This window comes from Oryx dammah, unplaced genomic scaffold (genome assembly GCF_014754425.2).
Source record: "Oryx dammah isolate SB20612 unplaced genomic scaffold, SCBI_Odam_1.1 HiC_scaffold_18, whole genome shotgun sequence".
Lineage (NCBI taxonomy): Eukaryota > Metazoa > Chordata > Mammalia > Artiodactyla > Bovidae > Oryx > Oryx dammah.
This window is the reverse complement of record NW_024070202.1, coordinates 14936202-14950014: the sequence shown is the minus strand read 5'-3', so window position 1 is coordinate 14950014 and position 13813 is coordinate 14936202. Positions and strand designations below refer to the sequence as shown.

General features: G+C 38.6%; 1 protein-coding gene across 2 annotated transcripts in view; it reads right to left on the bottom strand.

Moving 5' to 3' along the window:
• Nucleotides 1-12450, bottom strand: part of SDHAF3 (succinate dehydrogenase complex assembly factor 3) — an 88082-nt gene extending 75632 nt beyond the window's left edge. The window contains exon 1 of one of the 2 annotated variants that reach the window (XM_040260490.1): nucleotides 12205-12450. In XM_040260490.1, coding sequence (XP_040116424.1) covers nucleotides 12205-12381 — 177 coding nt within the window. In that variant the 5' untranslated portion in view covers nucleotides 12382-12450. The remainder of the gene's footprint in view (nucleotides 1-12204) is intronic. The other variant, XM_040260489.1, reaches the window with a different exon arrangement.
• Nucleotides 12451-13813: the final 1363 nt, after the last annotated feature.

Sequence of the window (13813 nt, the reverse complement as noted above, 5' to 3'; positions counted from 1 at the left end):
TCTCCTGCGCTGGCAGGTGAGTTCTTTACACTAGCGCCACCTGGGAAGCCTCATGGTGTTTTTGAATGGTGTTAAATACGGTTACTGGCTAGAAATCCTGCATTATCAACTGCACATATCTGTACCTTACAGAATAAGTAACTCAGACAGCCACGTTGGGACGTGTCAGGCAGTGAACAAGGCGCCTTTGGGAGGTGTCAGAGCTCTGGGCATGTGCTGTGAAGCTGCACCCACTGATGCTGTGTGCTGATGTCGCTGTAGTTGTTTATATATACATATATAAACACATATATACAGGTATGCATGTGCCGTGTGATAAGCTGCCAATCTTAGTTTGAAAAGGGAGAAGTTCCTATGAGAAGTGTGTGATTTTTTCATCCAGTGGGATACTTTTAAACAACCTGTGGACAGCTAAGTCTTCACCAAAGTGTCACTAAAGCAAAGCCCAGAATCCTTTGCAACTTAACCACACAACAAACAATAGTCACTTTTTTGTATGGTTATAATGGTTTTTTTTTTTTTTTGAAGAAAAAAAAAAGACTGTGAACATGTTTAAAATCTATTCAGATAAAGCAAAAATATTTTAGTGCTTGAAAGCCAAAATTCAATTTATTTTAGAAATGCTTCAAGTTCTACTGATTCAAGACCAAAGACTTGTAAATAAGATAAATATGATCCTCCCTTGGGAACTGAGCTAATTAAATCAACATGCAATGGAAACACCTGAATTCTCTCAGGCCCAGAAGACACATCAGGTAGCTTAATCTATTAACACATACTACTACTAATAATAATGCTTTGATAGAAGAAAAAGGTGCTTAAAATAAAGTAACAAGAGGGGGCAAACTTCCTAAATATGTGTTCTGCACTGTCCAGGAGAAAAGGGTAGTCCCGCAGGAGGTCCCACGATGTTTTCCACTGTAAACTAAACGGATGTTTTCTACTACAAGCACAGTGACGCCTGGTGAGCAATTTCTCATGCAGACTTGCTTCCCATTATTTTAATTCCATGTTTACTAGGCAACCCTCTAAACACTAATTCAGTTTCCCAGAAAGCTGAAGAGAGGTCCACTATCCCTGACTCACAATTCTGAAGTCAAAGAAGTTTCAAAAAACAAAAGCTCCTTTTAGAACTCATCTAGTGGCAAATCCTGACCTAAATGGCCATGCAGATTTTATTTACTCCACTTAATATGAAAAGTCGAAAGCTTAAGCAGAAATATGAATGTACTTGATTATAGGGTGCCACTCCAGATCCCACTGGAGTGTTTCTTACAATCCAATCACACTCCTTACCTTTCTAAATCTAAAAATTCTAAATTCTGAGGCACCTCTGAAAGAATTGTCCCTGGATCTAAATATAAATATTCTGACTCCTGGGCTTCACCAGCCCCTTCCCCTACCCAGAGAAATCAGTATTCTACCATACAGTTCAGTATTATATAAATTTAGTTAGTGTGATAAAGGACAGAAATGGTATGGACCTAACAGAAGCAGAAGATATTAAGAAGAGGTGGCAAGAATACACAGAAGAACTGTACAAAAAAGATCTTCATGACCCAGATAAACACAATGGTGTGATCACTCACCTAGAACCAGACATCCTGGAATGTGAAGTCAAGTGGGCCTTAGGAAGCATCACTACAAACAAAGCTAGTGGAGGTGATGGAATTCCAGTGGAGCTATTTCAAATCCTACATGATGCTATGAAAGTGCTGCACTCAATATGCCAGCAATTTTGGAAAACTCAGCAGTGGCCACAAGACTGGAAAAGGTCAGTTTTCATTTCAATCCCAAAGAAAGGCAATGCCAAAGAATGCTCAAACTACCGCACAGTTGCGCTCAACTCACACGCTAGCAAAGTAATGGTCTTCTCCAAGCCAGGCTTCAATAGTACATGAACCGTGAACTTCCAGATGTTTAAGCTGGATTTAGAAAAGGCAGAGGAACCAGAGATCAAACTGCCAACATCCTTTGGATCATAGAGAAAGCAAGAGAGTTTCAGAAAAACATCTACTTCTGCTTTATTGACTATGCCAAAGCCTTTGGCTGTGTGGATCATAACAAACTATGGAAAATTCTTAAAGAGATATGAATACCAGACCATCTGACCAGCCTCCTGAGAAATCTATATGCAGGTCAGGAAGCAACAGTTAGAACTGGACATGGAACAACAGACTGGTTCCAAATAGGGAAAGGAGTACGTCAAGGCTATATATTGTCATCCTGCTTATTTGACTTATAGGCAGAGTACATCATGAGAAACACTGGGCTGAATGAAGCACAAGCTGGAATCAAGACTGCCAGGAGAAATATCAATAACCTCAGATATGCAAATGACATCACCTTTATGGCAGAAAGCAAAGAAGAACTAAAGAGCCTCTTGATGAAAGAGGAGAGTGAAAAAGTTGGCTTAAAACTCAACATTCAGAAAACTAAGATCATGACATCTGGTCCCATTACTTCACGGCAAATAGATGGGGAAACAATGGAAACAGTGACAGACTATTTTGGGGGGCTCCAAAATCAGTGCAGATGGTGACTGAAGCCATGAAATTAAGAAACACTTGCTCTGTGGAAGACAAGTTATGACCAATCTAGACAGCATATTAAAAAGCAGAGACATTACTTTGTCAACAAACGTCTGTCTAGTCAAAGCTATGGTTTTTCCAATAGTCATGTATGGATGTGAAAGTTGGACTATAAAGAAAGCTGAGCGCCGAAGAATTGGTGCTTTTGAACTGTGATGTTGGAGGAGATTCTTGAGAGTCCCTTGGACTGCAAGGAGATTCAACCAGTCCATCCTATAGAAGATCAGTCCTGAATATTCACTGGAAGGACTGATGCTGAAGCTGAAACTCCAATACTTTGGCCACCTAATGCGAAAAACTGATTCACTGGAAAAGACCCTGGTGCTGGGAAAGATTGAGGGCAAGAGGAGAAGGGGACAACAGAGGATGAGATGGTTGGATGGCTTCACCTACTCGACTGACATGAGTTTGAGTAAACTCTGGGAGTTGGTGATCAGACACGACTGAGCAACTGAACTGAAGTTAGTGTGAATATGTTATCATCTCTGGGAATACTGATAAAAGTCCAATTCCAAATCTACAAGATCAATTACCACGGCTTATGCTGACAAGCCCAGGTGGCACAAATCTGTCCAGAATCACCATCCTAAGCCTACTGTCTTCCAAGCCACCTTCCATCCTCTGTCTGACCTGCCAGAAGACAAACTAACAGTTAACTAATCTTCTCTGCCAGTTATAATACACTGTCAGCCTTCATGCAACTTTCTACAATAGTTAGAAAAAGAAAAGGTGAAAAATTAAAATGGATTTCTAAGTAACAATTTTGATCAAATTAAGTTATTGGAGAATTATCACTATTTAAACGTGATCGCTAAGAAATTAACATGAGAAGATTCTTCCTGTTGCTTAAAAAGCCTTAAAACTATACCAGGTAGATAGCCCTGCTGACTCTTTTCTAATCTCAATTTACAGCTCTAAAGCTTCTAAGTTCTTAATACATCTTCTACTGGTTAGGGAAAAAAGAGTGATAACTAAAGTTTAGTTTTTAATCCACACATATTTATTCTTTTCCAGCAACTGTTTATAGTTTTCAGTGTACAGGTTTGTACATCCTTTATCTGAAGTTTCCCTTCGTATTTCATAGTTTTTTATGGTAAATGGTATTTTAAAATTTTATTTTCCAAGTTTTCACTGCTAGTATAAAAAAGTACAGTTAATTCTTACATATTAGCCATGTTATCATACAACATTGCTAAACTGACTTACTAAATTCCAGAAGATTCTTTGTAGATTACATCAAATTGTCTACATAATCTTATCACCTGTAAATAAAGGCAGTTTCATTTTTTTTCTTTTCAATCTGGATGCCTTTTATTTCTTCTCTTGTCTTATTTCAGTGGTTATTTATAATACTAAAAGTCTACACATTTGATTGTTTAATTTTACAAAGCTTAGCAAGAAATAATAAAATATATCACTGAGATTCATTAAACATGAAGAAGTCTAAGTTTACCCTAAATAATTTAAGGGTAAAATTACAAAATATATTTATAATGTGCTGATTGACTCACTGAATGAGATTTCCTGTGCTTTGTGATATAATCAGAAACAGAAACAATGAGCATATTCAACTGCATTTTTTTAAAAATCACATTTATTGGCTTTCCTATAATTACTAAAGTAGCACATGATCTGGAATTTTGAGATACAAGGAAGAAAATTATAATTATCCTTAATCCTATCACCCAAAGATAAACACTGTTTTTATGTTTAATTGCATCATGAGCAGTTTTCTACAGCATTAATTCTTCTGAAGCACCACTACTAAGAGCTCCATACTAATCCACCCATCATATAGCTATGTTATAATTTCATTCTTCTCCCATCATTGGCCATCCACACTGCTTTAAAGCTTTCACTATTACCATATACATTAAGCACAGCAGTTAAATTTGTATATAAATCAGAACAACCTCTTATTAGAGTGCCTTTTGCCCGTTCCTTTATTAACGCTACCAGTGTTTTCCTAATCCAAGCTCTTCTACCAATGCTATCAATCATCTATCACACTAACCCCAAATATATTTCATTTGCCTTATTATTTTTTTAATTCAGGAATTATTAATTTTATGTTAATGGTAACTATTACAAAGACAAATAAAATATATTTCAGTTTTATTATCCATTCGATCCCTATAGTAATACAAAGCCCTGAAACTAAAAGATTAAAGAGAAAAATCAGTGGTGCCAATGAAAAGTGTTAAGCAGGTTAAGCCATTTGATATAGTTTTAACTCATCTCTTAATATAATCATATCTTAGGTAAAAGAGAACCCAGTCCATCCTTAATCTCAAGGGTAAAATATTACTTCCCCTACTAAGACAACTGAGGTCCAAAGAAAATTCCCAAAAATCCCACAGAAGACATTTGTCTAACACTGCAGTAACTTCCATTCTCATTTCGTTAACGAAAACAATCTTTGAGAGAGAAATGTGTCCCAATTAGCAACTTGGGTTAATAAACATTAAATTATTACCTAAACAACACCTAAACATTTCCCTATTAAGCTAGAGGTGTATTTGATAGTAATCTAATTTTAAAAAACTTCCCTGTCCCTTAAAAAAAATACCCAAAATGGAAAACAAACCAAATATACAAATAAATTGTAGTAAGAAAAATTCAAAGAAAAAAATATGTAATCATTCTATATTAAGCAAAAGTTGAATAGTTTTTTTGGAAACATTTCAAAAATAACTGATGATCATGAGGTAAGAGCACAAGGTTTTCATTGCAACTAGTTGTGTTATACCACACAAGTCATTTCACTTCTACAAGCCTTAGTTTCTTCATCTTTAAAATGAAAAATCTAAGGAGGCCCAGTTCGACACGGCAGACTAGAGAAATCACAGCAGCTTATTTCTTCTTCACCCTTCCAAAATTCCACTGATCTGATAATAAAGACACTTTTAAAGGAGCAATCCATAATAATTAAGAAAGGAGCCATGAGAAGCCAGAGTTCAATAAATTTCTCAAGATGGAAACCAGGTGGAGGAGTGTAATTAATAAAATAGCCTCAATAAAAGCAGTCACAGCTTTAAAACAGAAAAAAATCTGAGGATACAGCCAAACTGCTAGAATCAACTGAACGCAAACACCAGGGAGGTAAAGAGGAGGAGGAGTCAGAAGAAAACGCAAGGGAGATTAACTGAAACTCTGTAATTCAAAAAATAATTCTCCAAGAATAAATAAATGTTAACTTTCTAATCACCACACCTCACTATACGCAGAGTTCTTAGTTTATTATTGCTTTACTTATAAATTTGGATAGATAACCAAAATTCACAAGATATTGGAAAACTGAAAAAAAGACACCAAAGTAAAATAAAAACTGTCCCCAGAAGAAATAAATTAAGGAATAAAAAAGAATATAGGTGCTTATTATAAGCCCTTCTACACAACTTAGTTTTTTTAACCACACGCATACATACTTTGGTTTTTCAAAAAAGCTTAAGCGCATTAACTGAAAAAAAAGTTTACTGAAGTCCTTTCAATCAATTTTAATACTGTCCCTATGTAAAATTTCAGACATTTGCTCTTATTAAGCAATTGTAAAACATAATTATGTCATAAAATAATTAAACCAGTAAGATTAATACTATGCATACAAAATCTTTAAATTCTACGCAAAACTTTCAAATTCTTAACTCTGTGTGGTATACAGATACACACACCTCTACAAACACATACAGTCTTGTTTTAGAACCATAACCACTAGCATATTAACATTATCATGCTATTATCATTATTTTAAATCTATAAATTCAAATACAGTTAAAATCATTTAAATAAAAGACATACCTCTATGCTCCACTAACATAGTATAAAGTCGATAATATATGCAATGTTGATCAAACTATTATTTTTAAAAACATCTTTAGCTACTTCATAAGTACTGTTATAACACATCTCATGACACCAATCAAAAATATTTCTCTAAACAAACAATATCTTAAAAACTTCCAAATGGTTCAGAAATTTAAAACAGAAACATTTTATATTTCAAGGATATACTGTTTCAAGTCCTCTCCTTTAACCCTTTTTCAACCATTAGTTAAGGACCACAGCCCAGCTAAAACTTTTTAAATGGTAAAGCTTAGTGTGGAAAACACATGTGTAACACATCACCATTCAACCAACCACCATCATCCAGTAAACCATCACAAAAACAGAGTAACAAGCACGGCAAACAGTGCAGCTAAGAGGCTCTCAGGTGACTCCCTCATACTCGGTAGATGATGCCCCACAGGTACAATCCATCAACAGAGGTAACTCATTCCCTTTCTCCCACAGACTAAAATGCAAAGTACAAAGCAGGATGTTCAAAAGAAAAAAAAAAAAAAAAAACGAGGTCTTCAAATTAGGTAAGTGAGGTGTACAATCATAGAAACTGCAAAATACCCATCTAACCCTAATTATATGAAGTTAAGGAAACTTACTCATTGGGAAAGACTCGGATGCTGGGAGGGATTGGGGGCAGGAGGAGAAGGGGACGACTGAGGATGAGATGACTGGATGGCATCCCTGACTCGACGGACACGAGTCCGAGTGAACTCCGGGAGTTGGTGAGGGACAGGGAGGCCTGGCGTGCTGCGATTCATGGGGTCGCAAAGAGTCGGACACGACTGAGCGACTGAACTGAACTGAACTGAAGGAAACTCTAAACAGATGACATGCAACTTCATCATACACTATTAAATCTGATAATCAAAGTTATAAATAAGAAAAATATCTCACGTGAGTTACAAATAAACAACTACATGAATGTGAAGCATTTTCTTGTCTCAAAAATGAGTACAACAAAATGAGAAAAGCAAATATTATAATAAGGACTATCACACAAACCTGCAGACTTAAACACAACCAGGAAAGGGAAGAGAACGTTGCTTTGCAGAAGTAGCTAGGACAGCAGAATACAGGGAAAGGAAAGGCGCGCACCCAGCACTCTCTTCAGGTTACTGGCCTGTCTCTGACCACCTTCCAGTCCGGGCACCTTCATTCACATCGCTGGCCTACCGACCGGCTACACATAATAAACGCTAACTCGCTCTCTCCACTCACAATCTGTCACCTGAGTATCAGAGGAATATTTCAGAACACTGTCACTTGACTGTCCAGAATTTTTAACACAAAGATGAACGATAATGAACTCATCTGCCACTGCTCCTTCTGTATACACACACACACCCCTATTCTGGCTATCGGTATCATATTCCAAAACTTAAGAGTTATCCATTCTACTTCCTCCCCTCTAACTAATCTTGTACTGGTCACCAACTCAAGTTCTAGTCTACTGTAAAAAGAGTAACACAAAAATCCATACTGTCCATCCTCAACAGCTCTGTCTTGGTTCAATTACACAAATATATTAGGGTTGTTAGTTACATAATATATATATCTTATATATATATATATATAACATATATTTTATATAAATATATCATAGGCATAAATATATATTAATGTTTATAATAATTTAAGATAAATTAAATATTTATATATCATATAAATTATATACTTAAATTAATGTGTTATATTAATATTTATATTGTATTTATACTAATTTATTAATATAAATTAAATGCTTATAAATGTGTTATATATTTATATATTATAACAGTATCTATATAAAATATATAAATGAGTAGTTTATATATAAATATATAGTTACATTAATACATATTATATATATTAGGGTTTATATATATATAAAGTTCTGTAAAACCTTCTTTTTTTTTTTAAATCTTACAGAAAAACTCAAGTGAACTTTTTTCCTACTCATATTTGGGATTACTACATCTCTCCTAAAAGCTCTCCCTGCCTTCAATCTGGCTTAATTCTTCAATCATTCCTTTCTACTCCTGTTGAAATGATCTTTCTAGAATATAATTTGAATCATTTTCATCACCACTGCTTAAAATCTTTCAATGACTCAAAATAAAGACCTAAAATCCTTAGAAAAATATCCTGTTTCTTGTCACCTCTTTAGCTTTAATCACTTTCTAATCTCCCATATAATACACTAAATTCTGATCACTGCAGATCCTGGAAAAACTTTTACTGTTTCTTACCTCAATATCTCTGCATATGTTTTATTTCCACTTTCCCAGGGTCTTTTTCTTGACAAGGCAACTCTGACTTGCCCAAGTGTCCTCTCATACATTACATGTGGCCTCGATTTCCATTCCTTCTTTGGTCCCACAGCATTTTAACAAACACCCTTCCATACTATAAATGTCTATTAACTTGAAACTTGGACACCATAAAAGTGAAATACATACATTATTCATTTTTGTGTCCCACAATGCTAGCACTCTGCCTCTCAGTAAGTGATCAATAACTAAAGAATGTTGAAGAATTTTTGCTTTTTCCAGAAACTTTCACTATCAGCCTTGCCCAGAGACACAGAACAAAGCAGCTACTTAAGGAAAACAACTGAAGCCAGGCAAGAAAGCAATAAGTGGGGCCCAAAAAATGAAAAATTAAATGCACTTTTCAAAGTTGTTCCTGAGAAATGTCTCACATTCTAACACAAACGTGTCATAATTGCTATTTAATTTTCAGTGCTTATTCTGATTTCCAAGAAAATAAGAGGTAAAAAGTTGTTCTCTCTGCAACTGGGTCAGCACAGAAAGAAAAATGGGTAGTATTACCTAAATCAGCTATTCTGCAAAACTGAGCTTAGTTAGAATTTTTAAAGTTCTATAATAAGTAAGAACCCTGCCTGATCCACCCAACCCCAATTCCACTCTATAGAGTTGTCTCTTAAAAGACTTGGGAGTAAGATTACAATGGGTATTTTACTAACCAGTTATCATTCTGTATAGAATCCCAACATATTTTCCTGAACTTAACATTTTTTCTTTTATGGTAAAGAAAACATAAATTCACTACTTTGCAAATATGCATTTACATTTTTATCCTTAAGATAAAATGAAATACTTTCCTCTTACCATCCCTCAAATGGTCCGTGAATAGAAATTTGCCCAGTTGAACTCGCTCTAATATTTATAACAGTTTTTGGGGATCAGAGAAGGGAATAGAGAACTCTCCTCCCAATACTGAACCCCCTAGCATTCCTGACACTCCAGTGTTCTTGCCTGGAGAATCCCAGGGACAGGGGAGCCTGGTGGGCTGCCGTCTATGGGGTCGCACAGAGTCGGACACGACTGAAGTGACTTAGCAGTTAGCAGTAGCATTCCTGATCCTTCCCCTTTCTCTTTTCCAGTAGTACGCACACACAACTTTGCTCTTTCAAGTAAAACAAATTCAAGTTCATAAGTAATTTTAGAAGTGTATGAAAGAATCTCAGAGACCAAACGCCATACAGCACTGGAATATTAAATGTCTATTCTTATTAATGTCTCTACCCTATTATTGGGCTTCCCTGATAGCTCAGTTGGTTAAAAAAATAAACAAAACAAAAAAACATCCACCTGCAATGCAGGGGACCCTGGTTCGATCGCTGGGTTGGGAAGATCTGCTGGACAGGGGAAAGGCTATCAACTCCGGTGCACTGGCCTGGAGAATTCCACAGACTGTATAGTTCATAGGATGGCAAAGAGTGGGACACTTCTGAGCAACTTTCACTTTCAGCCTATGGTATTCTGGGTTCCTATTCTTTCCCTAAAAAGTTTCTGTTTTAGGACCTCCCAAAATGCCCTTATTTCTTTCCAATACAGAGCTAAACTCCTGGTCCTGCCACAAACTGATCTGGCTTAAAAGATGTCACTTATATTTACATACACTAATTTAGAGCTGTGTGAGTGTGTGCTCAGTCGGGTCTCAGTCTTTACAACGCAATGTACAGCCCACCAGGCTCCTCTGTCCACGGCGTTCTCCAGGCAAGAATACTGGAGTGGGTTGCCATTTCCTCCTCTAGGGGATCTTCCCCACCCAGGTATCAAGTTCATCTATCATGCATTGCCTGCACTAGCAGGTGGGTTTTTTTTTTTTTTTTTTAACCACTGAGCCACTTGGGAGGCCCTAATTTAGAGGCGCATATTGTAAATACTGTTATTATTCTGCAGATGAGATAATAAAACTAGGAAAAGCAATATAACATTTACTAAATGCCAGTACTTTAATTTGAATCCAGTTCTTCTGACTTCAAGTTACCATACTAAAATAAAGCAGTCTGCATTTAAAAAGATTCAACTTCCCTGGCTCTAGGCGACCTTATTGCAACTAATAAATATACTTTTTAGGCAAATTCTACATTTCACCCTTGTTCTAAATGTCTCTCTTGAAAGCATCAATGAGGCTTGTACAATAAAAAATTCTGCGACTCAGTTAAAAAGTTCTGTGTTCAACCTTTTGGCATTTTTTTTAAAACAGCCTTCAGTAGTTTCTGTAGTCATCAACTTTTTAGGGTAAGAAATTGCTTAACTCGGTTCTTCAACCAATACTACTACGTGCTTTCAAATACCTGTCCCTTTAATAGTCAATTCCATTCCTTTCCTGCTATTTGCAAATCATATCTGGGGGTAATCCTGCATGGCTCCCAACCCCACGAAATACTCTAAATACTCTGGGGGCTTCCCTGGGGGCTCAGTGGTAAAGAATCCGCCAGCTAATACAGGAGACACGGTTCAATCTCTGATTGGGTAAGACCCCACATGCCAGGGAGCATCTAAGCCCGTGGGCCACAACTACTGAGCCTGTGCTCTAGAGCCCAGGAGCCGGAACTACTGAGCCCACCTGCGGGCAACTACCAAGCCCGCGTGCCTAGTGCCCGAGCTCCGCGACAAGAGAAGCCACGGCAATCAAGCCCACGCACTGCAACTAGAGAGTAGCTCTCGCTGGCCACAACTACACAAACCCCCGCGCAGCAACGAAGACCCAGCATGGCAAAAAAAAAAAAAAATAGTTATTTTAAAACATATACTCTGAATATCTTCTGACTTCAATCAGAAAAAGGAAGGGAAATCAAAGGAGCTAATGCCTCTGTCTGCTTAAGATCTAGTACAATGATGCAAATTTTAAAAAGGTGACTACGTGAAACGAAGTACATGATTACGAAGAAACCAACTTTCACCTAACTTAACTCTGACGAGCATTTTTGCCCACCGCCTGTAATAAACCCCAGGCTTTTCCCATTTCTGTTATCAGTCATGATATAATATGAGAATATTAAGACCCAACAAAGAGCACTGGGATTTCTTAAAATGGTCATTATAGAAACAAGCCTCTAAAACTCTGAAAACTAGTAAGGAGAAAACTATTACCAACAGGCGCTTGCTAAGGGCAAGGCACTGGAGGGGACAAAAAGCTGCCAAACGGGAAGCTCTTTAAAAACTTAACGGTGACTTGGTCAATTTTGTAACCTCCATCCTCACCCCTCCAGCGCCAGGCAAAAGTCAACTGAATTTGACGCGCTGGTGTATGGGATGTGCAGAGGCGAGGACCCGTGGGATAGAGACCGGCTTGGATGTAACTTTGGGAGGTATTGTTTAAACGGCTCTGCGCTGTTCAGTTCAAACGGAACAGGCTGCCGCTCCATCCGAGCTTGCGTGGGACCCGGGAGACCAGCCAGGTCAGGCGGTCTCTCCTAACTACAAACCGGGACACCTCTGAGGGACCCCAAAGGTCTGGGGCGATGAAAACCAGAGTTACTTGCCTCCCATTCCTGCAGGAATCGCTCGGCCTCTTTAGAACCAGCGGTCTTGTGTCTCCTAAATTCGTCCTTCACGTACTGATCGCCAAGGGCTTTGAGGTCTGGGGGCAGAACCCGGTGCAGCAGCAAAATGCGCCGATACAAGGCCCGGACACGCGAGACGTGCAGGGTAGACATAATGCCGCGCGTGGACCCCAGGCCGCGCCTGCGCAGAAGGTCAGCGCCCGCTGGCCTCTTTTTCCAAGCCGGATATAAGTAATCCGAACACAAGCGGAAGAAGGCACGCGACCTTCATCCGGTTTGGTCCGTTCTAATATGAGGACCTTCCTGAAACACGAGCGGGAGCGGCAGGCGGGATACGGGCCGGTCCTCCTTCCAAAGGGGCGTGGCTTTCGCGGAGAGCTTGGGATGCTACCACTCTAGGACTGAGTCCCGGGCCGAAGGGGTCCTCCACCAAGAGTCTGACCTGGACCGCTTGTCAGTTACCTGACCTCAGTTACACTCCATCATCTTGTCCATTAATCTTACCCCTTTCTCTAAAAGCCGTCGTCAAAACCGGGCTCCTCCAGGAAGCCTCCCATGCCTAAGTTCAAGCCGTTTAAGATGTCTTAGAGTGTTCCTGCCTTCAGGCGATGAGATGAATCTCTTCATCCACAAGCCCAACCACCTACGTACCTTGCACAGTGTTGCGCTCCTAATTTGTGCCCCGAAGGAGTGGATTCTTTCCTGTAACTCAAGGGAGACCTGAGCCAGCAAGTAGCAACCCTTAGCTGAAGTCAGGTTGGTTGAAGAAGAATCATTAGGGAACCTTTTAAATGCATGGTTTCCAAGGCCATGATACTGGAGATTATGATTAAATAGTCTGAGAGGAAAATGTAGAATCGGGTCGTACACAAATCTTCACCTTTTACAAAGGCGATAGAGTGTGACCAATGAAAGTTGGCAGCAATTTGGCCTCGTTCTTTCTGTCCCATCACATGTTTGGTCCTTCAACAAACTCCGACGGCTCCCCCAACAAAATGTATGCAGAATTTGATCACTTCTCACTAGTCCCTCCACCACTATCGTCTCTGTTTATTGGATGTGGTAGTAGCTTTTTGTGTTTCTGCTTCTCCCATGATCAACTTTGGTCATCAGTCAGTTCAGTTCAGTTTCTCAGTCATGTCTGACTCTTTGTGACCCCATGGACTGCAGCATGCCAGGCTTCCCTGTCCATCACCAACTCCTGGAGCTTGCTCAAACTCATGTCCATCGAGTTGATGATGCTATCCAACTATCTCATCCTCTGTCATCCCCTTCTCCTCCTGCTTTCAATCTTTCCCAGCATCAGGGTCTTTTGCAATAAGTCAATTCTTTGCATCACATGGCCAAAGTATTGGAGTTTCAGCTTCAGCATCAGTCCTTCCAATAAATATTCAGGACTGATTTCCTTTAGGATTGTCTGGTTGGATCTTTGGTCATAATCCACCTAAATGGTAATGGCCTCTGCTACGGGTAGTACCTGGCTGTCCCTTTCTGGTTCCCATCACTCTGACCACACCTTTTCACACAGCGTTTTATTACATTATTTCTAAGTTAAAGAAAAAAAAATCATGTCACTCCTCTGCTC